This window comes from Pseudophryne corroboree, chromosome 3 (assembly GCF_028390025.1).
Source record: "Pseudophryne corroboree isolate aPseCor3 chromosome 3, aPseCor3.hap2, whole genome shotgun sequence".
Classification (NCBI taxonomy): Eukaryota; Metazoa; Chordata; class Amphibia; order Anura; family Myobatrachidae; genus Pseudophryne; species Pseudophryne corroboree.
Genome location: NC_086446.1, coordinates 263,921,129 through 263,946,753, shown reverse-complemented (window position 1 = coordinate 263,946,753; position 25,625 = coordinate 263,921,129). Strand labels below are relative to the sequence as shown.

The following is a 25,625-nucleotide window of genomic DNA, read 5'->3' as shown; positions in this document are numbered from 1 at the left end:
TCTGACCACATTGAGAGACTTAGAATCCACCAAGGCTTCTGTAGCCACAGGTACCACAATAGGTTGGTTCACGTGAAACGCAGAAACCACCTTTGGCAGAAATTGTTGAAGGAACTGTAACACATTAAGGTCCCATGGTGCCACCGGGGGCACAAATGGAGGCTGTATGTGCAGCACCCCTTCACGAAAGTCTGTACTTCTGGAAGCGAGGCCAAATCCCTTTGAAAGAAAATAGATAAGGCCGAAATCTGTACTTTAATGGAGCTTAACTTTAGGCCCGCATCCACGCATGATTGCAAAAAATGGAGAAAACGACCCAGCTGAAATTCTTCCGTAGGCGCCTTCTTGGATTCGCACCAAGACACATATTTTCTCCAAATATGGTGGTAATGCTTCGCCATTACCTCCTTTCCAGCCTTCAGTAAAGTCGGAATGACTTCTCCGGGAATACCCTTTCGAGCTAGAATTTGTCGTTCAACCGCCATGCCGTCAAACGCAGCCGCGGTAAGTCTTGGAACACGCACGGCCCTTGCCATAACAGATCCTCTCTCCAGGGATCTTCCACGAGCAATTCCTGAAGAAGGATACCAGGCCCTCCTTGGCCAGTCTGGAACAACGAGTATCGTCCGAACTCCTGTTCTTCTTATGATTTTAACACCTTTGGAATGAGCGGAAGCGGATGGAACACATAGACCGACTGAAACACCCACGGCGTCACTAGCGCGTCCACTGCAAGTGCCTGAGGGTCCCTCGACCTGGAACAATATGCCTGAAGCTCCTTGTTGAGGCGAGACGCCATCATGTCTACTTGAGGAAGTTCCCAAAGACTTGTCACTTCTGCAAAGACCTCTTGATGAAGACCCCACTCTCCTGGATGGAGATCGTGTCTGCTGAGGAAGTCTGCCTCCTAGTCCACGCCTGGTATGAAGACCGCTGACATAGCGCTTACGTCTTTCCGCCCAGTGAAGAATCTTTATGGCCTCCGCCATTGCTGCCCTGCTCCTTGTTCCACCCTGGCGGTTTACGTGTGCCACCGCCGTTATGTTGTCCGACTGAATCTGGACGGGTAGGCCGCGAAGGAGATGTTCTGCTTGCAGAAGGGCGTTGTAAATGGCCCTTAATTCCAGGATGTTTACGTGCAGATAAGCTTCATGGCTTGTCCATTTTCCCTGGAAATTCTCCCTTTGAGGGACTGCTCCCCAACCCCGGAGACTCGCTTCCGTGGTTACCAGGACCCAATCCTGGATCCCGAACCGGCGACCCTCCAGTAGGTGAGAACTTTGGAGCCACCACAGTAGAGAAATCCTGGCCTTGGGGGACAGGCACATTCTCCGGTGCATGTGTAGATGGGACCCGGACCATTTGTCCAACAGGTCCCACTGAAACGTTCTGGCATGAAATCTGCCAAACGGAATGGCCTCGTAGGCCGCTACCATCTTCCCCAGCACTTGAGTGCACTGATGAATCGACACGCTTGCCAGTTTCAGAAGGTCCTTGACCATGGAGTGGATTTCCAGAGCTTTTTCCCCCGGGAGAAAAACTCTCTGTAGAACCGTGTCCAGAACCATGCTCAAGAACGACAGCCGTGTTGTCGGAATCAACTGCGACTTTAGCAAATTTAGGAGCCATCCATGTTGCTGCAGAACCGTCAGGGAGAGTTCCACATTTATTAGCAACTGCTCCTTCGATCTCACCTTTATCAGGAGATCGTCCAAGTACGGGATAATTGTGACCCCCTGCTTGCGCAGGAGCACCATCATTTCTGCTATGACCTTGGTAAAAAATCCTCGGGGCCGTGGAAAGACCAAACAGCAACGTCTGAAATTGGTAGTTACAATCCTGAACAGCGAACCTCAGGTACGTCTGATGAGGAGGATATATGGGGACATGTAGGTAAGCATCCTTTATGTCGACTGATACCATAAAATCCCCTCCCTCTAGACTGGAGATCACTGCACGCAGAGATTCCATCTTGAACTTGAAACTTTTCAAATACAGATTGAGGGACTTTAAATTCAGAATCGGTCTGACCGAGCCATCCGGCTCCGGGACCACAAACAGGCTTGAATAAAACCCTTCTCCCCGTTGTGACGGGGGCACCTCGACAATGACCCGCTGCTGACACAGCTTCTGTATTGCCGTACTCACTACCTCCCTTTCCGGAAGGGAAACTGGTAAGGCCGATTTGAAAAATCGGCGTGGAGGCACGTCTTGAAACTCCAGTCTGTATCCTTGGGTCACACTTTCTAGCACCCAAGGGTCCAGGCCCGAGTGAACCCAGACCTGGCTGAAAAGCTGAAGACGCGCCCCCACCGGTGCGGACTCCCACAGGGGAGCCCCAGCGTCATGCGGTGGACTTTGCAGAAGCCGGGGAGGACTTCTGCTCCTGAGACCCTGCCACGGCCGGTGACGTCTTTCCCTTTCCCTTACCACTGGCAAGGAAGGATGACTCACGTCCTTTCCGGAACTTCTGCGACCGAAAGGACTGCATCTGGTATTGAGGCATCTTCTTTTGCTGCGGAGGAACAAAAGGCAGAAACGAGGACTTACCCGCAGTAGCTGTAGAAACCAGGTCCATGAGGCCTTCACCAAATAAAACTTCCCCCTTATAGGGCAGAGCCTCCATAGCCTTTTTAGAATCAGCATCACCATTCCATTGATGAGTCCACAATGCCCTCCTAGCCGAGACTGCCATGGCATTGGCCCTCGATCCCAAGAGGCCAATATCCCTCGCAGTATCCTTGAGATAGACCGCAGCGTCCTTGCTATGACCCAGTGTCAACAGTAAGCTATCCCTATCCAGAGTGTTTATTTCAGATAACAAGGTAACAGCCCACTTTTCAATAGCGTTACTCACCCATGCCGACGCCACGGCCGGCCTGAGCAGCGTACCTGTCGTGACATAAATAGACTTCAAGGTAGTTTCCTGCCTACGATCAGCCGGATCCTTAAGGGCCGCCATCTCAGGTGACGGCAATGCCACCTTCTTGGACAAACGCGCTAAAGCTTTGTCCACTGTGGGGGTCGACTCCCACCTAACCCTATCCTGGGAAGGAAACAGGTATGCCATAGCAATTCTCCTGGGAATCTGCCACCGTTTATCCGGGGTTTCCCAGGCCCTTTCAAAAAGAGCATTCATTTCATGCGAGGAAGGAAACGTTACCTCCGGCTTCTTCCCCTTAAACATGGATACCCTTGTCTCAGGGACAGCGGGGTCCTCTGTGATATGTAACACGTCTTTTATTGCCACAATCATGTATTGAATACTCTTAGCCACCTTAGGATGTAGCTTCGCTTTATCATAGTCGACACTGGAGTCAGAGTCCGTGTCGGTATCCGAGTCTGATATCTGGGTAAATTAACGTTTTTGGGACCCCGAGGGTGCCTGAGTGAGTGGGACTACCTCTCCCATGGAATGCCTCCAAGCCTTGTTCTGAGCCTCGGATTTATCCAACCTCTAATGTAACAAAGCCACACTCTTATTCAAAACGCTCCACATCTCCACCCAATCAGCAGTCGGCGGTGCCGACGGAGTCACTCCTTCATTCTGTTAAGCCCCCACACGCGCCTCCTCCTGGGAAGAGCATTCAGCCTCAGACATGTCGACACACACGTACCGACACCACCCAACACACTGGGCTACAGGGGACAGACCCACAGCAAGGCCTTTCAGAGGGACAGAGAAAGAGTTTGCCAGCTCACACCCAGCGCCCCACCGGTCAGAAACCTGTAAGCGCTGTTATATATTATAACAATATTAACCAACACCAAATTAGTGCCCCCCCCCCCTCGTTTTTCAAGCACCCAGATACTTGTGTGCAGTGAAGGGCCAGGAGCAGCGTCTCTGCAGCAAGCTGAGGAGAGAAAATGGCGCTGGTTAGAGCTGGAGGATGAAGCCCCGCCACCTACATGGCGCGCTTCCATCCCGCTTTTTTATGCTGGCGGGGGTCCCTGGAATGTTGCCACCGCACCTTACATACATGTGAGCCCCTTATATGAGGTAATATTTGCTGCCCAGGGCCCCCCCCCCTGCGCCCTGCACCCTTGCAGTGCCTTGTGCGTGTGGGAGCAATGGCGCGCAGCGCGGTCGCTGCGCAGTACCTCAGGAAGACTGAAGTCTTCTGCCACCTTCACGAAGTCTTCGTTGCTTCTAATACTCACCCGTCTTCTGACTTCTGGCTCTGTGAGGGGGACGGCGGCGCGGCTCCGGGAGTGAACTGCAAGGCGACCCAAGCGATCAGACCCTCTGGAGCTAATGGTGTCCAGTAGCCTAAGAAGCAGAGCCTTGTAACTCACAGAAGTAGGTCTGCTTCTCTCCCCTCAGTCCCACGATGCAGGGAGCCTGTTGCCAGCAGTGCTCCCTGAACATAAAAAACCTAACAAAAGTTTATTTCCAGAGAAACTCAGGAGAGCCCCCTGTGTGTGACCAGTCTCCTCTGGGCACAGAATCTAACTGAGGTCTGGAGGAGGGGCATAGAGGGAGGAGCCAGTTCACACCCATTTAAAGTCTTAAAGTGCCCATGTCTCCTGCGGAGCCCGTCTACACCCCATGGTCCTTTCGGAGTCCCCAGCATCCTTTAGGACGTAGGAGAAATTACAGTTTTTCAACTTTGAGATGCATTTTCTCAAAATTTACACTCATGGTTCACTTTCTCTGAACCCTCCATGTAGTACTTTTAAAAAATTCAGAATTCTGGTAAGCCTCAGTACATATGTTTTTTTAAATAATAATCTAGGTTTTTCAGGAAGAGCGAAGTTTTAGTATGCTAGAGGAATAAAATGTGTCCCCTTTTCCATATGACCAAACGCTGTGATCATCACATGTGTTTTGTGGAAACCGCACCAGATAAATATCAGTAAATGGCGTCCGGAAGGCAGTTAAGTTTTTGTTTACCCATAAAACAAAAAACGCCCGGAAAGAAGCAAAACCACTTAAGAGGCTGTCCAATAATTATCCAGGCATGTGAGATATTTGTGCTAACCTCTATGGTATCACAGAGAGATGTAATACTGTACAATCTGGAGTTCTCCGAGCTACAGATGTCAGCTTGTGTGTAATTAAAAGAGAGGATGTGAGTACTGGTTTAAAGGGAAAATATTCCCATTAGTACACAGATTTTGTCTTCACTCCTTTTCTGTTCAGTATGCACAGTTTTCAATGTATTTTAATATCATTATCTCCCGCATTGATTATTGCAATAGTCTTCTTAAGGCCCATATAGACGGGCCGATGCGGGAGAGATGTGTGCTGAGCGAACCGCTCAGCACATATCTCTCCCGCCGCTCAGCACAGCGCGATCTGTGCTGAGCGTGCGGGGGGATACGGGGGGGCTGCTCATTTCACACAGCGGGTGAAGTGAGCGACCCGCTAGATTGGCCTGCACGGCAGGCCAATCTGGCACCAGCGATAGCGATGCACGGGGCTGCGCATCGCTATCGCTGTAGGGGGTACACACGGAGCGATAATGCTCAAATTCTAAGCAATCTAGTCAGATTGCTTAGAAATTATATCGCTCCGTGAGTACCCCCCTTTACTGGTCTTACTAAGAAGAGACTCTCACCATTACAATCCATTCTGTATGCAGCTGCGAGGCTAATATTCCTCACTAGATGTTCATCATCTGCAGACCCACTTTGTCAGTCCCTCCATTGGTTACCTGTATTCTACTGTATTCAATATAAAATACTGTAACTTACACACAAGGATATTAACCATACTACACCAGTGTATATCTCTTTACTTATCTCAAAATATCTCCCAGCCCGGCCCCTTCGCTCTTCACAAGATCTACGTCTCACATCCACACTCATTACTTGCTCCCATGCACGATTACAGGAATTTCTTCGGGCTGCACCCACTTTGTGGAATGCCCTACCACGTACAATAAGACTCTCTTTCTTCACTCTCCTTTCTTCCTGACCCTGGTTCCATCACTGCTGTGATGTGATATTATGCAGCCCACCAAGAACCTTTACAATCTGGTGGACAACTATGCAATAGATAGCACCTATCCTTGTGTATCAATGCCTATTTCCCCATAGATTGTAAGCTTGTGAGCAGGGCCCTCCTACCTCTGTGACTGTTTTTTTTTTACCCAGTTTTATCTTCTAATTGTGTCTAGTTGTAAAGCGCAACGGAATTTGCTGCACTAAAAAGAAACTGTTAATAATAATAAAAAAAAAGTATGTACTCTTTTGCATAGAGAAATTATAAGTAGAGATGAGCGGGTTCGGTTTCTCTGAATCCGAACCCGCACGAACTTCATGTTTTTTTTCACGGGTCCGAGCGACTCGGATCTTCCCGCCTTGCTCGGTTAACCCGAGCGCGCCCGAACGTCATCATGACGCTGTCGGATTCTCGCGAGACTCGGATTCTATATAAGGAGCCGCGCGTCGCCGCCATTTTCACACGTGCATTGAGATTGATAGGGAGAGGACGTGGCTGGCGTCCTCTCCATTTAGATTAGGAGAGAGAGAGAGAGATTGACCTGAGGCTGATACTGTAGAAGAGAGTGCAGAGTTTAGTGACTGACCACAGTGACCACCAGCAGTGCAGTTGTTTTATTTAATATATCCGTTCTCTGCCTGAAAAAAACGGTACACACAGTGACTCAGTCACATACCATATCTGTGTGCACTGCTCAGCCCAGTGTGCTGCATGCCTGCATCATCTATGTATATATTATATATCTGACTGTGCTCAGCTCACACAGCTTATAATTGTGGGGGAGACTGGGGAGCACTGCAGTGCCAGTTATAGGTTATAGCAGGAGCCAGGAGTACAAGACAGTCACATACCATATCTGTGTGCACTGCTCAGCCCAGTGTGCTGCATCATCTATGTATATATTATATATCTGACTGTGCTCAGCTCACACAGCTTATAATTGTGGGGGAGACTGGGGAGCACTGCAGTGCCAGTTATAGGTTATAGCAGGAGCCAGGAGTACATATTATATTAAAATTAAACAGTGCACACTTTTGCTGCAGGAGTGCCACTGCCAGTGTGACTGACCAGTGACCTGACCACACTGACCACCAGTATAGTTAGTAGTATACTATATTGTGATTGCCTGAAAAAGTTAAACACTCGTCGTGTGACTTCACTTGTGTGGTGTTTTTTTTTTTATTCTATAAAAAACTCATTCTGCTGACAGACAGTGTCCAGCAGGTCCGTCATTATATAATATATATACCTGTCCGGCTGCAGTAGTGATATATATATATTTTTTATATCATTATTTATCATCCAGTCGCAGCAGACACAGTACGGTAGTTCACGGCTGTAGCTACCTCTGTGTCGGCACTCGGCAGTCCATCCATAATTGTATACCACCTACCCGTGGTTTTTTTTTCTTTCTTCTTTATACATACATACTACGACATCTCTTTATCAACCAGTCTATATTAGCAGCAGACACAGTACAGTACGGTAGTTCACGGCTGTGGCTACCTCTGTGTCGGCACTCGGCAGTCCGTCCATAATTGTATACCACCTAACCGTGGTTTTTTTTTCTTTCTTCTTTATACATACATACTACGACATCTCTTTATCAACCAGTCTATATTAGCAGCAGACACAGTACGGTACGGTAGTTCACGGCTGTGGCTACCTCTGTGTCGGCACTCGGCAGTCCGTCCATAATTGTATACCACCTAACCGTGGTTTTTTTTTCTTTCTTCTTTATACATACATACTACGACATCTCTTTATCAACCAGTCTATATTAGCAGCAGACACAGTACAGTACGGTAGTTCACGGCTGTGGCTACCTCTGTGTCGGCACTCGGCAGTCCGTCCATAATTGTATACCACCTAACCGTGGTTTTTTTTCTTTCTTCTTCATACATACATACTACGACATCTCTTTATCAACCAGTCTATATTAGCAGCAGACACAGTACAGTACGGTAGTTCACGGCTGTGGCTACCTCTGTGTCGGCACTCGGCAGTCCGTCCATAATTGTATACCACCTACCCGTGGTTTTTTTTTCTTTCTTCTTTATACATACATACTACTACATCTCTTTATCAACCAGTCTATATTAGCAGCAGACACAGTACAGTACGGTAGTTCACGGCTGTGGCTACCTCTGTGTCGGCACTCGGCAGTCCGTCCATAATTGTATACCACCTACCCGTGGTTTTTTTTTCTTTCTTCTTCATACATACATACTACGACATCTCTTTATCAACCAGTCTATATTAGCAGCAGACACAGTACGGTAGTTCACGGCTGTAGCTACCTCTGTGTCGGCACTCGGCAGTCCGTCCATAATTGTATACTAGTATCCATCCATCTCCATTGTTTACCTGAGGTGCCTTTTAGTTGTGCCTATTAAAATATGGAGAACAAAAATGTTGAGGTTCCACAATTAGGGAAAGATCAAGATCCACTTCCACCTCGTGCTGAAGCTGCTGCCACTAGTCATGGCCGAGACGATGAAATGCCAGCAACGTCGTCTGCCAAGGCCGATGCCCAATGTCATAGTACAGAGCATGTCAAATCCAAAACACCAAATATCAGTAAAAAAAGGACTCCAAAACCTAAAATAAAATTGTCGGAGGAGAAGCGTAAACTTGCCAATATGCCATTTACCACACGGAGTGGCAAGGAACGGCTGAGGCCCTGGCCTATGTTCATGGCTAGTGGTTCAGCTTCACATGAGGATGGAGGCACTCAGCCTCTCGCTAGAAAAATGAAAAGACTCAAGCTGGCAAAAGCAGTAGCACCGCAAAGAACTGTGCGTTCTTCGAAATCCCAAATCCACAAGGAGAGTCCAATTGTGTCGGTTGCGATGCCTGACCTTCCCAACACTGGACGTGAAGAGCATGCGCCTTCCACCATTTGCACGCCCCCTGCAAGTGCTGGAAGGAGCACCCGCAGTCCAGTTCCTGATAGTCAGATTGAAGATGTCAGTGTTGAAGTACACCAGGATGAGGAGGATATGGGTGTTGCTGGCACTGGGGAGGAAATTGACCAGGAGGATTCTGATGGTGAGGTGGTTTGTTTAAGTCAGGCACCCGGGGAGACACCTGTTGTCCGTGGGAGGAATATGGCCGTTGACATGCCTGGTGAAAATACCAAAAAAATCAGCTCTTCGGTGTGGAACTATTTCAACAGAAATGCGGACAACAGGTGTCAAGCCGTGTGTTCTCTTTGTCAAGCTGTAATAAGTAGGGGTAAGGACGTTAACCACCTCGGAACATCCTCCCTTATACGTCACCTGCAGCGCATTCATAATAAGTCAGTGACAAGTTCAAAAACTTTGGGTGACAGCGGAAGCAGTCCACTGACCAGTAAATCCCTTCCTCTTGTAACCAAGCTCACGCAAACCACCCCACCAACTCCCTCAGTGTCAATTTCCTCCTTCCCCAGGAATGCCAATAGTCCTGCAGGCAATGTCACTGGCAATTCTGACGAGTCCTCTCCTGCCTGGGATTCCTCCGATGCATCCTTGCGTGTAACGCCTACTGCTGCTGGCGCTGCTGTTGTTGCTGCTGGGAGTCGATGGTCATCCCAGAGGGGAAGTCGTAAGCCCACTTGTACTACTTCCAGTAAGCAATTGACTGTCCAACAGTCCTTTGCGAGGAAGATGAAATATCACAGCAGTCATCCTGCTGCAAAGCGGATAACTGAGGCCTTGACAACTATGTTGGTGTTAGACGTGCGTCCGGTATCCGCCGTTAGTTCACAGGGAACTAGACAATTTATTGAGGCAGTGTGCCCCCGTTACCAAATACCATCTAGGTTCCACTTCTCTAGGCAGGCGATACCGAGAATGTACACGGACGTCAGAAAAAGACTCACCAGTGTCCTAAAAAATGCAGTTGTACCCAATGTCCACTTAACCACGGACATGTGGACAAGTGGAGCAGGGCAGGGTCAGGACTATATGACTGTGACAGCCCACTGGGTAGATGTATGGACTCCCGCCGCAAGAACAGCAGCGGCGGCACCAGTAGCAGCATCTCGCAAACGCCAACTCTTTCCTAGGCAGGCTACGCTTTGTATCACCGGTTTCCAGAATACGCACACAGCTGAAAACCTCTTACGGCAACTGAGGAAGATCATCGCGGAATGGCTTACCCCAATTGGACTCTCCTGTGGATTTGTGGCATCGGACAACGCCAGCAATATTGTGTGTGCATTAAATATGGGCAAATTCCAGCACGTCCCATGTTTTGCACATACCTTGAATTTGGTGGTGCAGAATTATTTAAAAAACGACAGGGGCGTGCAAGAGATGCTGTCGGTGGCCAGAAAAATTGCGGGACACTTTCGGCGTACAGGCACCACGTACAGAAGACTGGAGCACCACCAAAAACTACTGAACCTGCCCTGCCATCATCTGAAGCAAGAAGTGGTCACGAGGTGGAATTCAACCCTCTATATGCTTCAGAGGTTGGAGGAGCAGCAAAAGGCCATTCAAGCCTATACAATTGAGCACGATATAGGAGGTGGAATGCACCTGTCTCAAGCGCAGTGGAGAATGATTTCAACGTTGTGCAAGGTTCTGATGCCCTTTGAACTTGCCACACGTGAAGTCAGTTCAGACACTGCCAGCCTGAGTCAGGTCATTCCCCTCATCAGGCTTTTGCAGAAGAAGCTGGAGACATTGAAGGAGGAGCTAACACGGAGCGATTCCGCTAGGCATGTGGGACTTGTGGATGGAGCCCTTAATTCGCTTAACAAGGATTCACGGGTGGTCAATCTGTTGAAATCAGAGCACTACATTTTGGCCACCGTGCTCGATCCTAGATTTAAAGCCTACCTTGGATCTCTCTTTCCGGCAGACACAAGTCTGCTGGGGTTGAAAGACCTGCTGGTGAGAAAATTGTCAAGTCAAGCGGAACGCGACCTGTCAACATCTCCTCCTTCACATTCTCCCGCAACTGGGGGTGCGAGGAAAAGGCTCAGAATTCCGAGCCCACCCGCTGGCGGTGATGCAGGGCAGTCTGGAGCGACTGCTGATGCTGACATCTGGTCCGGACTGAAGGACCTGACAACGATTACGGACATGTCGTCTACTGTCACTGCATATGATTCTCTCACCATTGAAAGAATGGTGGAGGATTATATGAGTGACCGCATCCAAGTAGGCACGTCACACAGTCCATACTTATACTGGCAGGAAAAAGAGGCAATTTGGAGGCCATTGCACAAACTGGCTTTATTCTACCTAAGTTGCCCTCCCACAAGTGTGTACTCCGAAAGAGTGTTTAGTGCCGCCGCTCACCTTGTCAGCAATCGGCGTACGAGGTTACATCCAGAAAATGTGGAGAAGATGATGTTCATTAAAATGAATTATAATCAATTCCTCCGCGGAGACATTGACCAGCAGCAATTGCCTCCACAAAGTACACAGGGAGCTGAGATGGTGGATTCCAGTGGGGACGAATTGATAATCTGTGAGGAGGGGGATGTACACGGTGATATATCGGAGGGTGATGATGAGGTGGACATCTTGCCTCTGTAGAGCCAGTTTGTGCAAGGAGAGATTAATTGCTTCTTTTTTGGGGGGGGTCCAAACCAACCCGTCATATCAGTCACAGTCGTGTGGCAGACCCTGTCACTGAAATGATGGGTTGGTTAAAGTGTGCATGTCCTGTTTTGTTTATACAACATAAGGGTGGGTGGGAGGGCCCAAGGACAATTCCATCTTGCACCTCTTTTTTCTTTTATTTTTCTTTGCATCATGTGCTGTTTGGGGAGGGTTTTTTGGAAGGGACATCCTGCGTGACACTGCAGTGCCACTCCTAAATGGGCCCGGTGTTTGTGTCGGCCACTAGGGTCGCTAATCTTACTCACACAGTCAGCTACCTCATTGCGCCTCTTTTTTTCTTTGCGTCATGTGCTGATTGGGGAGGGTTTTTTGGAAGGGACATCCTGCGTGACACTGCAGTGCCACTCCTAAATGGGCCCGGTGTTTGTGTCGGCCACTAGGGTCGCTAATCTTACTCACACAGTCAGCTACCTCATTGCGCCTCTTTTTTTCTTTGCGTCATGTGCTGATTGGGGAGGGTTTTTTGGAAGGGACATCCTGCGTGACACTGCAGTGCCACTCCTAAATGGGCCCGGTGTTTGTGTCGGCCACTAGGGTCGCTAATCTTACTCACACAGTCAGCTACCTCATTGCGCCTCTTTTTTTCTTTGCGTCATGTGCTGATTGGGGAGGGTTTTTTGGAAGGGACATCCTGCGTGACACTGCAGTGCCACTCCTAAATGGGCCCGGTGTTTGTGTCGGCCACTAGGGTCGCTTATCTTACTCACACAGTCAGCTACCTCATTGCGCCTCTTTTTTTCTTTGCGTCATGTGCTGATTGGGGAGGGTTTTTTGGAAGGGACATCCTGCGTGACACTGCAGTGCCACTCCTAGATGGGCCAGGTGTTTGTGTCGGCCACTAGTGTCGCTTAGCTTAGTCATCCAGCGACCTTGGTGCAAATTTTAGGACTAAAAATAATATTGTGAGGTGTGAGGTATTCAGAATAGACTGAAAATGAGTGGAAATTATGGTTTTTGAGGTTAATAATAATATGGGACCAAAATGACCCCCAGATTCTATGATTTAAGCTGTTTTTTAGTGTTTTTTTAAAAAAACACCCGAATCCAAAACACACCCGAATCCGACAAAAAAAATTCGGTGAGGTTTTGCCAAAACGCGGTCGAACCCAAAACACGGCCGCGGAACCGAACCCAAAACCAAAACACAAAACCCGAAAAATTTCAGGCGCTCATCTCTAATTATAAGTGGGGGCTGCCATTTTTGTTGTGATACTGTGAACAGCACACACAGGGGGAGATTTATCAAAGCTTGGAGATGGATAAAGTGAAGATAGATAAAATACTGACCAATCAGCTCCTATCATTTTACAGGCTATATCTATGTACTATGCCTTGTGGAGAGAGAAAGTAGATGGAGATAAAGTACCAGCTCCTGTCATTTTTTCAATCACAAACTGTGACATGGCAGTTATGAGCTGATTGTTTGGTACTTTATCTCCATCCACTTTATCTCTCTCCAAGGCTTAGTACATAGACCCCTGTGACAGTGTTTGAAAAATAGCAGCTAGGAGCTGATTGATTGCTACTTTATTTCTCTCCTCTTTATCTCTATTAAAGCTTTGATAAATCTCGCCCTTAGTCATAATAAAAATGTTCCATTAGAATAGGTAAGTATGACATGTCCCCTATGCACAGCAGAGAAAGCCATGTTGTGTGCTAATCTGTAGGCTATATTAATATGTAGACAGTAAATTCACTAGAGAAAAGTAATATTATTGAGGCATTTCAAGGCAGTCATTTTGTGGGCATGAGATCTCATCCAATTGATTCATTAGGTATTAGTGACATCCTCGAGCCACAATTAATCACTGCCCCTTATACCCCTTTCACACTGCCAATGCCAGGTCCCACCCGGGAATTGGAAACGGGTCCTTCCCGGGTGTTTTTGCAATGTCTGGTATTGTTTACTGCAGCCATGTTTCTGTTCCTTGACTTTGCCTCAATTGTTCAAGAGAGGCTTACGGACACGGGGCCTAATTCAGACCTGATCGTAGGTGTGCTAAATTTAGCACCTCTACGATCAGTCTTCAGACATGCGGGGGAACGCCCAGCACAGGGCTAGTCCGCCCTGCATGTCACGCCGGACCTCCCTTTCCTGCACAAGTACAAAAGCATCGCACAGCGGCGATGCTTATGTACTGGAAGAGTAGCTCCCAGCCAGGGAGCTACTCATCTCTGCCCGGGTCACAGCGGCTGCGTGTGACGTCACGCAGCCGCCGCGGCCCGCGCCCCCCCCCCCCACTGGCCCGGGCACGCCTGCGTTGCCCGGACCGCGCCCTCTAAATGGCATCCAAACGCCACCGGCCCGCCCCTGTCCGCCCAGCGACCGCCTCTGCTTGATTGACAGGCTGTTGGCTGTCTGGCATGTGCAGGCGCACTACGGCGCTGGCGCATGCGCAGTTCAGACCTGATCGCACAGCAGCGATCAAGTCTGAATTAGACCCACAATGTCTTCTTTCCATCTGTACCTATCTATTACAATTTAGTAACATATTTAACAAGCATCATTTGTTTTCTGTACTGAATGAATTACCTGAGGCAGGAATTTAAGATTCTCCTGAGAAACCAGCTTTATACTTTTGTGTTTTACAGTTTTTATTTATGGGTTTCTTTCTGGTGTTACGGGATGGTGAACTCTGCACAACCCTTTGAAAAGGGGGCAGGGGACCAGTTTATTTATTACCTGACTTAACTGTACAGGGTGCTAGATTAGGTGACCTGTGACTGTTCTCTCAGATGACCAGTAAAAATAATATATTAAGAATTATATTTGACAATTTTGCGTTAACAACTGGGAAAAAATGTGTGTGTCATTACGATATTGACATACACATGATGTGTTGGGAGTAGCCATAGAAATGAATAGAATGATCTGCCTCATGCATGCTTGTGTGAATCACGGCTCTATTTCCATTAGTTTAATCCTTTTGGTTGTTGCACTTGTAAGTTTGCAGATTTCTCATCTCCCTCAAGTCGCAGACTTGGGTTGTGTACTACAGGTTGAGTCTCCCTTATCCAAAATGCTTGGGACCAGAGGTATTTTGGATATGGGATTTTTCCGTATTTTGGAATAATTGCATACCATAGTGAGATATCATGGTGATGGGACCTAAATCTAAGCACAGAATACATTTATGTTACATATACACCTTATACACACAGCCTGAAGGTCATTTTAGCCAATATTTTTTATAACTTTGTGCATTAAACAAAGTGTATCTACATTCACACAATTCATTTATGTTTCATATACACCTTATACACACAGCCTGAAGGTCATTTAATACAATATTTTTAATAACTTTGTGTATTAAACAAAGTTTGTGTACATTGAGCCATCAAAAAACAAAGGTTTCACTATCTCACTCTCACTCAAAAAAGTCCGTATTTCGGAATATTCCGTATTTCGGAATATATGGATATGGGATACTCAACCTGTATATACAAATGGAAAATCTTCTAACAAATGACATATCGGGCCAATATCGTCCCAGTATGTACCCAGCTTAAGCCATGGAGACAGATATTGGGGCAGATGTATTATCCTGGAGAAGGCATAAGGAAGTGATAAACCAGTGATATGTGCAAGGTGATAAAGGCACCAGCAAATCAGATCCTAACTGTTAATTTACATATTGGAGCTGATTGGCTGGTGCCTTTATCACCTTGCACATATCACTGGTTTATCACTTCCTTATGCCTTCTCCAGGTTAATACATCTGCCCCAAAGTACCAGCCAACCAACTCCTGTCACTTTTCAAACACAGGATGAGATGTATTTATAGCGGCACAGATCATGCCGCTATAACTCTTCCTGCTTCGCCTCTTCATGAAACAGTGAAAACAGCGGAGAAGTGAGCCTGTGGAGAAGTTGTCAATGGTGACCAATCAGCTGCTCAGTACAATTGTATAGTATGCAAATTATAAATGTTACTTCAATGCTGATTGGTTGCCATGGGCAACTTCCCCACTGTCTCACCTCTCCACACTTTTCACTGCTTCATGAATAGACCCTTTAATTACATTTATTTTTGCCCATTTACAATGATTTTATTAATAGACAATAAAAGCCAGAATCATTTTCTATTGTACCAGCCCCACTTAAAGATCAGTGTGAAACTTCCTACCCAGGGGGCATGGTAATTTGTACTATTTGAGTATTGGTATTTTTATTTTTCAAACAGGACAAAGCATCAACCCCAAAATGGCTGGTCTGATTGGAACTAATGGACCCCACAATAAACAACCCTTCATGGTGGCATTTTTTAAAGCCACTGAGATTCACCTGCGCAGCATCCGATCAACAGGCGGAAAACAGCGTAACCAAAACAGATCAAAAGCACCAAAGAGCCAGGAGGCGCTGCGAGTGGCAAATGTAGCAGGTAGGAGATCCAACTAAATGTAAACTTCCTCTGTACTCAACACAATGTCTTCCAATCAAGATCTATCATGGCCAGTATCACTGACACTGCAGACTAAGGGGTATAAATAACCAATGCAGGGAAATTGCCCTGATGATCCCATTTGAATGTATATATCTCTGATTTATCCCACACCCCAAGTACATGACAGCTACATAATGGGGGAAAGGTGCAATCAGGGAGATTAATAGACTCTTCAGGGAGTCAGGGAAATTGCTGCTATGTCAGGGAGTCTCCCTGACAATGAGGGCAGTTGGCAAGTAGGGTTATATTGCTAATACATGCATCACACAGTATCCTTAAAAATCACAGTTATCACTTTAGCTAGCAGAATCGGGGAGAGGGGAGGGTATAAATTACCCAGGCCAGTCCCCCTCTGCAGCCCATTTTTTGAAGGGGCATGGCCATGCAGCCCCTGAGTTTGGTCACTCCACCTCATTACTGTGGCCCGAGGACGCTCTTGGTGGTCCTGAGCAAATTACCCGAGTTCCATTGTCTGAGATCTTTACTATTCATTACATGTTTCTTATCGAATTACTCATTTCAATGCAGGTTCATAATCTATATGTTAACATTCAGATTTTGCTTTTAGGATTTATTTAATCTTCCCTGATACATCTATATCATGAAAATCCTGTCTAAATGTGGATTATTAATCTTCTCTCATTTGTCCTTGCGTCGTTGTAGAGAACACTAGTACGGATCAGAAGCAAGCCTGCAAGAAACATGAGTTGTATGTCAGTTTCCGAGACCTGGGATGGCAGGTGAATTTTTACGTAATATATATTGACAGAGCAACTATTTTGTTTAGGATTGGAAAAGTGGACTAAAAAAATTATGTATTTCATTTTTTTTTTTTACTTTTAAATACCTTTTCTTTCCTATTTGTTTTTTATTTTCCCCTTGAGCATTTCCACACCATCTGCAAAGACTTTGCTATCTCCTGTGCCAGCCTTCCAAAGATATTGCCAGAAAGGAGGCAACGCTAACCTCAAGAATAGTGGGAGGTGCCATTGTGGCAAATATGTTGGGTTCAGGGTGTGCTTACCCCCTTGATCTATGGGTCCGTCCATCTGCACTTCACGACCTACTCCCATTATAGATACACCACTGCAGCCAAGGCTATAGGGCTATCAGCTTTCTGCTTTCCCAGCTCTAAAAGAAGAAAGTATTATAGTTTTTCTCAAGTAACCAACCACAGCTACTGTACACTGGGGATGTAGTTATATTTAGATGTTTATTTGTTTAACTGGTTGTGTAGATAAGTAATGATGTGTTATGTTATACATTCTATGCAGGATTGGATTATAGCCCCTGAAGGTTACGCTGCGTATTACTGTGAAGGAGAATGTGCCTTTCCCTTAAACTCCTACATGAATGCAACAAACCATGCTATTGTACAAACACTGGTAAGACTGGGAGGATAGGGGCATGAAGGTAGATATCTGATATAGCCTTAACCACAAAGACATTTTGGGTTTGAGTACAAAATCATGGATGTTGCTTTGTGAATGTGGCTGGTAGCCTGCTGGCTGAATTTGTAAGGAATAAATGCTGAGACATAAAAAAAAACAACACACTGGCAGGACTGTTTTAACAGCATTGTAGCCCTGGGCACAGTAATGCACTGGTGTCCCTACACACTCATTCACGGGAACCAATGAAATATAACATGCCCCTCCTGCGGTCCTGCGCTGTCTCTCCACATGCTTCCGTACAGTAAGTGGCTGTCAGCACTCTAACTGCTGGATAGCTCCAGCCATCCTCCAATCAGAATGCTGACATCTGCCAATCAGCATGCTGACAGCCATTCACTGTCTGGCTGGTAGTCAGGTAGAGAGTGCTGCCTCGCCACTCTGATTTTGTGACCACCACCCGCCCTTGCAAGTATAGTGGGACCCATGGCAGCTGACCAGTGTGCATATATGTTAAGATTGCCCTGAACACTGGGCGTGGAGAATAAAACTATAATTGGGCTTTTTTACTAACATGTGGAGACTCGTTGCATGTAATCTGGAAACAGTTTTGATGAGCCTATTGCAAACTTAGATAATGTTTATCCCACCTATTCATTCTAAAAATTAAAGCTTTCTGTTTTAAAAATTTATATCTACACAGGTTCATTTTATAAACCCGGACACAGTACCAAAGCCATGTTGTGCGCCCACACAGCTCACCCCAATCTCCGTCCTTTACTTTGATGATAGCTCTAATGTGATACTTAAGAAATACAGGAACATGGTGGTCAGGACCTGCGGATGCCATTAAACCGGAACACTAAGCGGCATCTTCAGTCTTCGTTGTCAGTCTTTCTTACAATGGGCCTCAAAACGCAGGACATTGCGTGATCAGAAAAACTGGATTTATTTTTTTCTGTTTAGCTTGGGGTCATATATTTTTTTTTTTTACTTGCATTGCGACAAGGTCAAAGACTACCTGTTGTGCTTAGCTATTCCACCTGGCTGTCTGTATGTACTCAATAGCAGGGACACTCCCACTTTGTTGCAGGACTTGTTTTGAAAGGGGAACCCAAAGCTGTCTTTGGAGGTCAACTAAACCTAGCTATATGGATTATATAATTTACAATTAACTCATTGTATTATCATTGCAATGTGAATTTTTTCGTTAGCATTCTGTTTGCCAAACTCAGATGATAATTCATTAAGATCTATGATATTGCATTGAAATTACTGAGATGGTGGTGAGAAGATAATCCAGAGAGAATGCAGAAGAAGCTGGTTGAAGATAAGCAAAAGATTTTGGGAGATGAAATCAATCAATGAGACTCCAGTTACTTTGGTCATTTCATTCTGTGTTATATGTTGATTAAGTTAATTTAATAACAAACCGTTCATCAAAAGCTTGATACTGAGCTTTAAGGTTTGCCACCTTAAATGTACAGGATAGTCGGACAGTCCATGGATGCCAACATTTCATTTTGGTCTTGTGCAGAGTGGCTGCTACAGATAAGGTGGGCGATTATACAGACCCTTCTGACCTGGAAGCAGATTGTTAAGTATAGAGACAATTCTAGACTATTTGTTATTTTTATGAGATTTTATTTTTCAGTGACCATCGTCAGATCCACTAAATGGCTTCTTGTAAAACTATGTACAGGTTGGAAATAAATTGATCTCCTTATGTCCATGAGGTGCACAGTTCAGTTCTGTCATTGCATCAGGAACATGGACAAAACCCCTGGGCTGATGATCCATAGTAAATCTCATTAACTGTATGTCTATCTACATGGAAATATTGTTTGGAAATTTGGAGAGAATCTGAACATCTTAAAATTTATTTATTCCATCAATTATCTAAAAATAGATTGTAATATATATATATACACACACACACACACACACACACACACACACACACACACACACACACACACACACACACACACACATAATATTGCACATACCACTATCAATACGGCAATCAGAACGCCAAGGAGTTTTCAAACAATTGTAAACATATAGTTATTACCCATAATTAGGATAAGGGGAGGGAGTGGAGGGGACATGGTCATCAACAGCTTTTGAGAATGGTGATAAACATTGGAAGACCAGATAATGAGATGGGCTTGAACACGTGGGCATAAATCAGAAGGGCAAATCAGGGAGGAGACGTTACATAATATGGGGTACTAATGATATCGGGAAAGAGGGATCTGTACTAAGAAGTGGGATCTGAAGGGGACAGGAGGAGTGATTTCATATATAATCAATGGCCACAGATTTGGTGGAACAGATCGGAAAAGTCAAGGCATCTTTCTGGACAAGGCATGGGAGCAGTGATAAAATGAGAGACCTAACATTGTACCAGCAGAGTAATATTTTTGAACATGACTAATTGTGTAGAAACAAACCTGACCTATCACATCCACACCAGAAAAAGGGGAAACAGTGGGTACAGTTTAGAGAGTCTGTTGGGTGACGCCATTTTAGTCCTAATAACCTCCCAGGTATCGCCATCTGGGGCAGAGCCTAAATCTCTCTCTCATTACATCTCATGACTGTTTCCAGAGTTCTTTGAATGTGCCCATTCAAGGTGAATGGAGTAGAGTTGAGGGACCATGGGCCATATGTAATAACCTACATGGTGCAGCCTGTTCGGGATGCTGGCGAGTCTGCCCGTAAAGCAGCAATCATTAACAAGGCAAATCCTTGTAAAAAATACCTTGTACCTTGCCTTGTAAAAATATTGGTAGACTTGCTAGAATTCCCGAACAACCAGCACCTTGCAGGATATTACGTATTTCCCCAGACCTCCTCAAATGGGAGTAGACAGATTAATAGAATTTGGTGGAAAATACAGAACTTAGTACATAACTCACCCAGAGAGAAGGATGGTAGGGAAATCAAATAGGGAAGGATTTGGTGAGAGCAAGTCTATGTGCAATTGCTAGGCCCCAAAGATAGGAGAGGGACAAGATCTTCGGATATGAAGATTCAGTGTCAGTCCAAGAGAGTTTTGGAAGGGTCACTGAGGAGTGATGCCCAGTAGATCTGGAAAACCTCTACCACCAGGATTTGTAGGTTTCATAAAGATGGGTAACTTGATCCTGGGAGACTATTGTTGTCAAATGAATATTGTTGGCTATAACTGAAGAGCACAAAATTAAAGGTGAGGGGACAACCTTGTTGAATGCCATTGTTGATGAGGAAGAGGTCAGAAAGGGAACAAGTCACCACGACTCTTGAGGAGTAAAGGGCTGAAATATCAGTGAGTAAGCAAGCGGATAGGCTAAAGTGAGATATGGTTTGAGTCATAAATTGCCAGGAGATTCTGTTTAATGCTTTCTCAGCACAGTGTAAGGATTATTGAAGGAGTCTGTCTAGTGTTCAGAATATGTATAAGGTCACTGGTTTTCTGTGTGATGTAGCTGGCCTGCCAGCCTGGAACAAACTTGACTTGGTCATACTGAACCAGGGAGGGTAAGAGTTAGTTGTGCCTTTACCTTTTTGTGGATAACAGCTATCCTGGATTCCAAGGATTCTCTAGGATCAGTGGTGGCCAAAGCATCGATTGTAGACACTCAACATACAAGAGCAGTAAGCAGCAGCAAATAAAAATCAGGGTGATTCTTATTGGCTGCTGTGCCAGTGTCACTGCTGGCTGTGGCTGCTGGTTACATCTGCACTCATGTGTATCAGCACAAGACAATAAGAATCAGGGTGATCTTAATGGCTCTGGCTGTCAAATGTCACTGTCTATATTGCCTGGTGTCAGCACTACTGCCCGCCATTTGCTAGTAACGCTGGCGAAGAGCAGACTTGTGTCACGGAACTCAGTGTTGGCACTTTTAGAATAAAAAAAAAAATACTTCTAATTTATCTTAATAATAGGTTCATGTTCAGCTTGGTTGTTCTGGGGTCTTGATTGAACAGCAGCTGCAGAGATGTATCTGTTTATATTATTGTGCAGTTTGCTTTCTTGTGGTAGTGTGGTACAGTAAATGAATTGTCCTGTGCCTGAAATGAATCAAGGACCAATATACACCATTTCTAGTGTCAGAAAGCCATAGATACCGCAAGGCAGCAAGCCTTCTTACAGACCCAATGTTTTAAAGGTATGTTGAAGGGTCACCCCTGGCACTCTAAAAGCTGCTGCTGTTTCTGTTGTGGTTTACACACGAAACCTGTATATAAACATAAAAAAAGGAAAGTTGACAGAGAAATCTAGCACTAGTGTTCAGATCTTCACAAACCCACATGTAAACATGAATGTGGATAAGCTTATGGGTTCTCTTTCAACTTTCCTTTCTTACAGACCCTGTTTCACTGTTCATCTTTTATTATTAGATGAAAATTGTGTTTTAGCCACCTTACTGAACATGAGTGTGTCTAAAAGGCCAAAAAATAAATAAATACCATCTTCCTGAGGAATGGGACATGATTTTTTTTACAATGTTTAAAGACAAATGCATATGTTTAATGTACCGTGCTAATGTTACTCTGGTGAAGAAATGGAATTCAGGGAGACATTTCTGAAGTATAACTAAGAAATATGATCATGACTGTCCACCTAATAGTGAACTAAGGAAGACTAAAATGAGAACTCAGGAGCACAATAGCTTACATTTACAAAACCTATTTTGCAGTCCCAAGCCGTGGCTGAAGCATCTTTTTGTATTACACATATTTTAGTGAAGCACAACAAACCTTTTAAGGATGGTGAAATGTTGAAGGAACTGGAAGCTTCCCTTGATACTTTTATTTGAAAAATGTAAGAATAAAGATGACATCTTGAAAGCAATTAAAGATATGCCACCATTTCGACAAACTAAAATAAGACAATCACCTACCACAATTTCATTATCCATTGATGGCACAACTATCTCCTCTAACCCCCAAGTGCGATATCTTGGAGTAATCCTTGACTCCTCCCTCTCCTTCAAACCACACATTCAGTACCTCTCACAAACCTGCCATTTCCATCTCAAAAACATCTCAATGATCAGACCCTTTCTCGCGCAGGACGCTACTAAGACCCTCATCCACTCACTGGTCATTTCCAGATTGGACTACTGCAATCTCCTCCTATCTGGACTCCTTCAAAAATGCCTCTCTCCACTCCAATCTATCCTCAATGCTGCTGCCCGTCTCATCTTCCTCACCAAACGTACTACATCCACATCCCCTCTCTTGCAGGACCTTCACTGGCTTCCCTTCCCATTCAGAATTCAATTCAAGCTTCTCACAATCACCTACAAAGCACTCACCCACTCTTCTCCCTTTTACATCTCTGACCTTATTCTTTACATTCCCACCCGTCCTCTTCGCTCTGCTAATGCACGCCGTCTCTCCTGCCAACTGATTACCTCCTCCCACTCCTATCTACAAGATTTTGCACGTGCTGCTCCCTATCTCTGGAATGCTCTATCTCTCCCCATCCAACTCTCCACCTCTCTACAAAACTTCAAACGGCTCTCAAGACCCACATCTTCACCAAACCCAGCCAACTCTCTTCCTATCCCTCTTGTCTATGCTCACTGTCTACCCCTTCTGTGTCACCCCAGTCTGTTAGCACCTCACCTTTTAGATTGTAAGCTCGCAAGAGCAAGGACTTCTTTCTTCATCTGCCTTTGCTTTTCTTAGTTACACTATCTTACACTCCTTACTCCCCTTGATGGCACCTAACCCCAGGTTTTCTATACCTGTCCTATAGTGTCTTGTGCTGTAAGTGCTGTTTTCTTGTTTGCTCATTTGATTATGTACTCTGTAATTGGGCGCTGCGGATCCCTTGTGGCGCCATATAAATAAATGATAATAATAATAATAATAATAATAACAACAGAGGGAACTGGCAATGACTTATAGTACCAAGTGAGAAAAAAAAAAACACTGTTACTTTTCCTTGTAGTTTGCTGAATCAAGAAAAGAACAGCAGCGCTTGTGGGAGCAGATAATTCAAAACCAATGCAGAGTTTATATCAATTTATAAATGAATGATTTAATAGGACATATAAACATCATGTAGAAGACAACACATATCATACATTATGTGCAGAAATTAAAAATCTTTGGCAGGAACTAGCGGGGCGATTTCAGGATATTAAGCAGCTTGAGCCAATCTTAACCATTATGTCATTTCCATTTGCTTATGGTGGCATTGCTGAAGTTTCTGGTAATATCTCCACTATGTTCAATATGAACACATCAAATATAGAGGAAGAAATATTAAATCTGCAATCTGATATCCCTCTGACAGCAAAATATTGTGAACTTTATGGAACTGTACCCAGGCTTCAGTTCAGTACAGTAGCTCTTAATTTGACCACGTTTTTGGATCAACCTACCTTTGTGAATTTGCTTTCTCCCAGATGAAGATAATTAAATCAAGATACAGAAGCCATCTGACTGATGAACATTTACAATACTGACTTCACATGTGCGTAACTACTGTAACTTGGAACTGTCTTTTAGCAAGTTTACACAAGACATGCAGACTCATGCATCAACATTACATTACCAATAACTTGATAAGTGAAAAATACTTTTTTATAAGACTAAAATTGATGTTTAGTTAGGTTTATGTTTTCATTGCCTCATAGCCCTAAAAAGTATTGTGATGATTTTGTACTAGGGTAGGTCACAAACATTTTTTGTAATTTAGATAGATCACCAAGTCTGGCCACCCCTGCTCTAGACTATGAACATCCTTGTAAAATATAGTTAAAAAGGTGGAGTACCATGTTACCAGTAAAAAATTTTAATACACGGCAGATCCCAGGGCTTTACCAGCCTTCAAGCCTTAAATTACCTTCATCAGAGATAATTAACAACCTGTGATGATAATTTGGGGAAGTCCAGCTTTATTGAAAAAAAAAATCATCAATCAGTTGTTCTAGAAGAGGGCATGCTGGAGCATTCCGAGGTTGGGAGATGTTCTAAAGTTCCATGTAGTAGTCATGTACCTGATATTCTGGAGTTGTAAGTTAATACTCTGGGGGAGTCTCTAACAGCTAGAAGTTAGTAATTTATCAGCCTTTATCATCTTTTTCGGTATGCTGCTGATTAAGGGTTCTATTTACTAAGCCTTGAACAGAGATAAAGTGGACAGAGATAAAGTAGCAGCCAATCAGCTCCTAACTGTCATATTACAAGATGTGTTTGAAAAATGTCAGTTAGGAGCTGGTTGGCTGGTACTTTATCTCCTTTTACTTTATCTCCATCCAAGGCTTACTAAATAGACCTGAGTCATGTTAATTTAATAGTCACTTGGTAAGATAAACGTATATTAAGTTCCTGTCCAACAGCAATCAAATTCTGAAGAGTAACTGGGTCAGATTTGGATTTATCTTGCTGTTATAATTGGTGTAAACTATTTGTCAGGAACATAATCTTGGCCAGTTATGTTTGGTTTTATATCCAAGTGCAATAAGATGCCCTCTGATGAGTGTCTTATGACCATTCCAAAGAGTATTAGGTGAGATATTGTTAGTAATTAAGCACTCAGACATGAAGAACGTAAGATGAGTCATAGTGGCATTATCATATAGTAAAGAATTATTAATCCATCCTGTGGCTTTGAGGGGACAGAGAGCTAGGGAACAAAGAGCTGGGATTTGGAGCATGGTCAGACCACATTATGGGGTGAACTTCTGAGCAGGATAAGGCCAATTTCGGAATAAATGTTATGGAGTTGGGAATCAAAAAAAGAAATCTCTGGCTATGGGATAAAAATTTCTCCAAGAATCATAAAAATGATGTACTAGGTGATTCATCGTGCCCTACGGGCGCTCTTCACACCGTCGTAAGGGGCTACGCCCCCTAACCCTTGCACGCCCTTGTGGCATGCAATATTTATATTATATGGAGTATTACCTTCAATCATAATTGTGTGAGTGGTTAAATATTGCAAGAACAAATGGCGTGCGATGGTTAAGGGGTCGTAGCCCCTTGCAATGGTGTGAACAGCGCAAGCAGAGCCTGATGAATCGCCTAGTAGGTGCTGTGGTTGGGGGAGTGGCGGGTGCGGGGGAGATGCAGATGGGGGAGGGGGTCTGGGGGTATCCCTTGGGTGGGGGAGGGGTGGTTGTGGGGGTGCCGCAGGTGGGGGAGGGACTGGTGCGGTGGTGCCACGGATGGGGGAGGGGCAGGTGCTGCGGATGGGGTCCGGAGCCACCAC

The 25,625-nt window shown here is 45.0% G+C and overlaps 1 protein-coding gene across 1 annotated transcript in view; it reads left to right on the top strand.

The window, feature by feature from the left end:
- Window positions 1-19,134, top strand: part of BMP7 (bone morphogenetic protein 7) — a 166,707-nt gene extending 147,573 nt beyond the window's left edge. The window contains exons 4-7 of the mRNA XM_063959038.1: window positions 15,753-15,950; window positions 16,677-16,753; window positions 17,288-17,398; window positions 18,108-19,134. Of these exons, the coding sequence (XP_063815108.1) occupies window positions 15,753-15,950; window positions 16,677-16,753; window positions 17,288-17,398; window positions 18,108-18,257 (536 nt within the window). The 3' untranslated portion in view covers window positions 18,258-19,134. The remainder of the gene's footprint in view (window positions 1-15,752; window positions 15,951-16,676; window positions 16,754-17,287; window positions 17,399-18,107) is intronic.
- The last annotated feature ends 6,491 nt before the right edge of the window (window positions 19,135-25,625 follow it).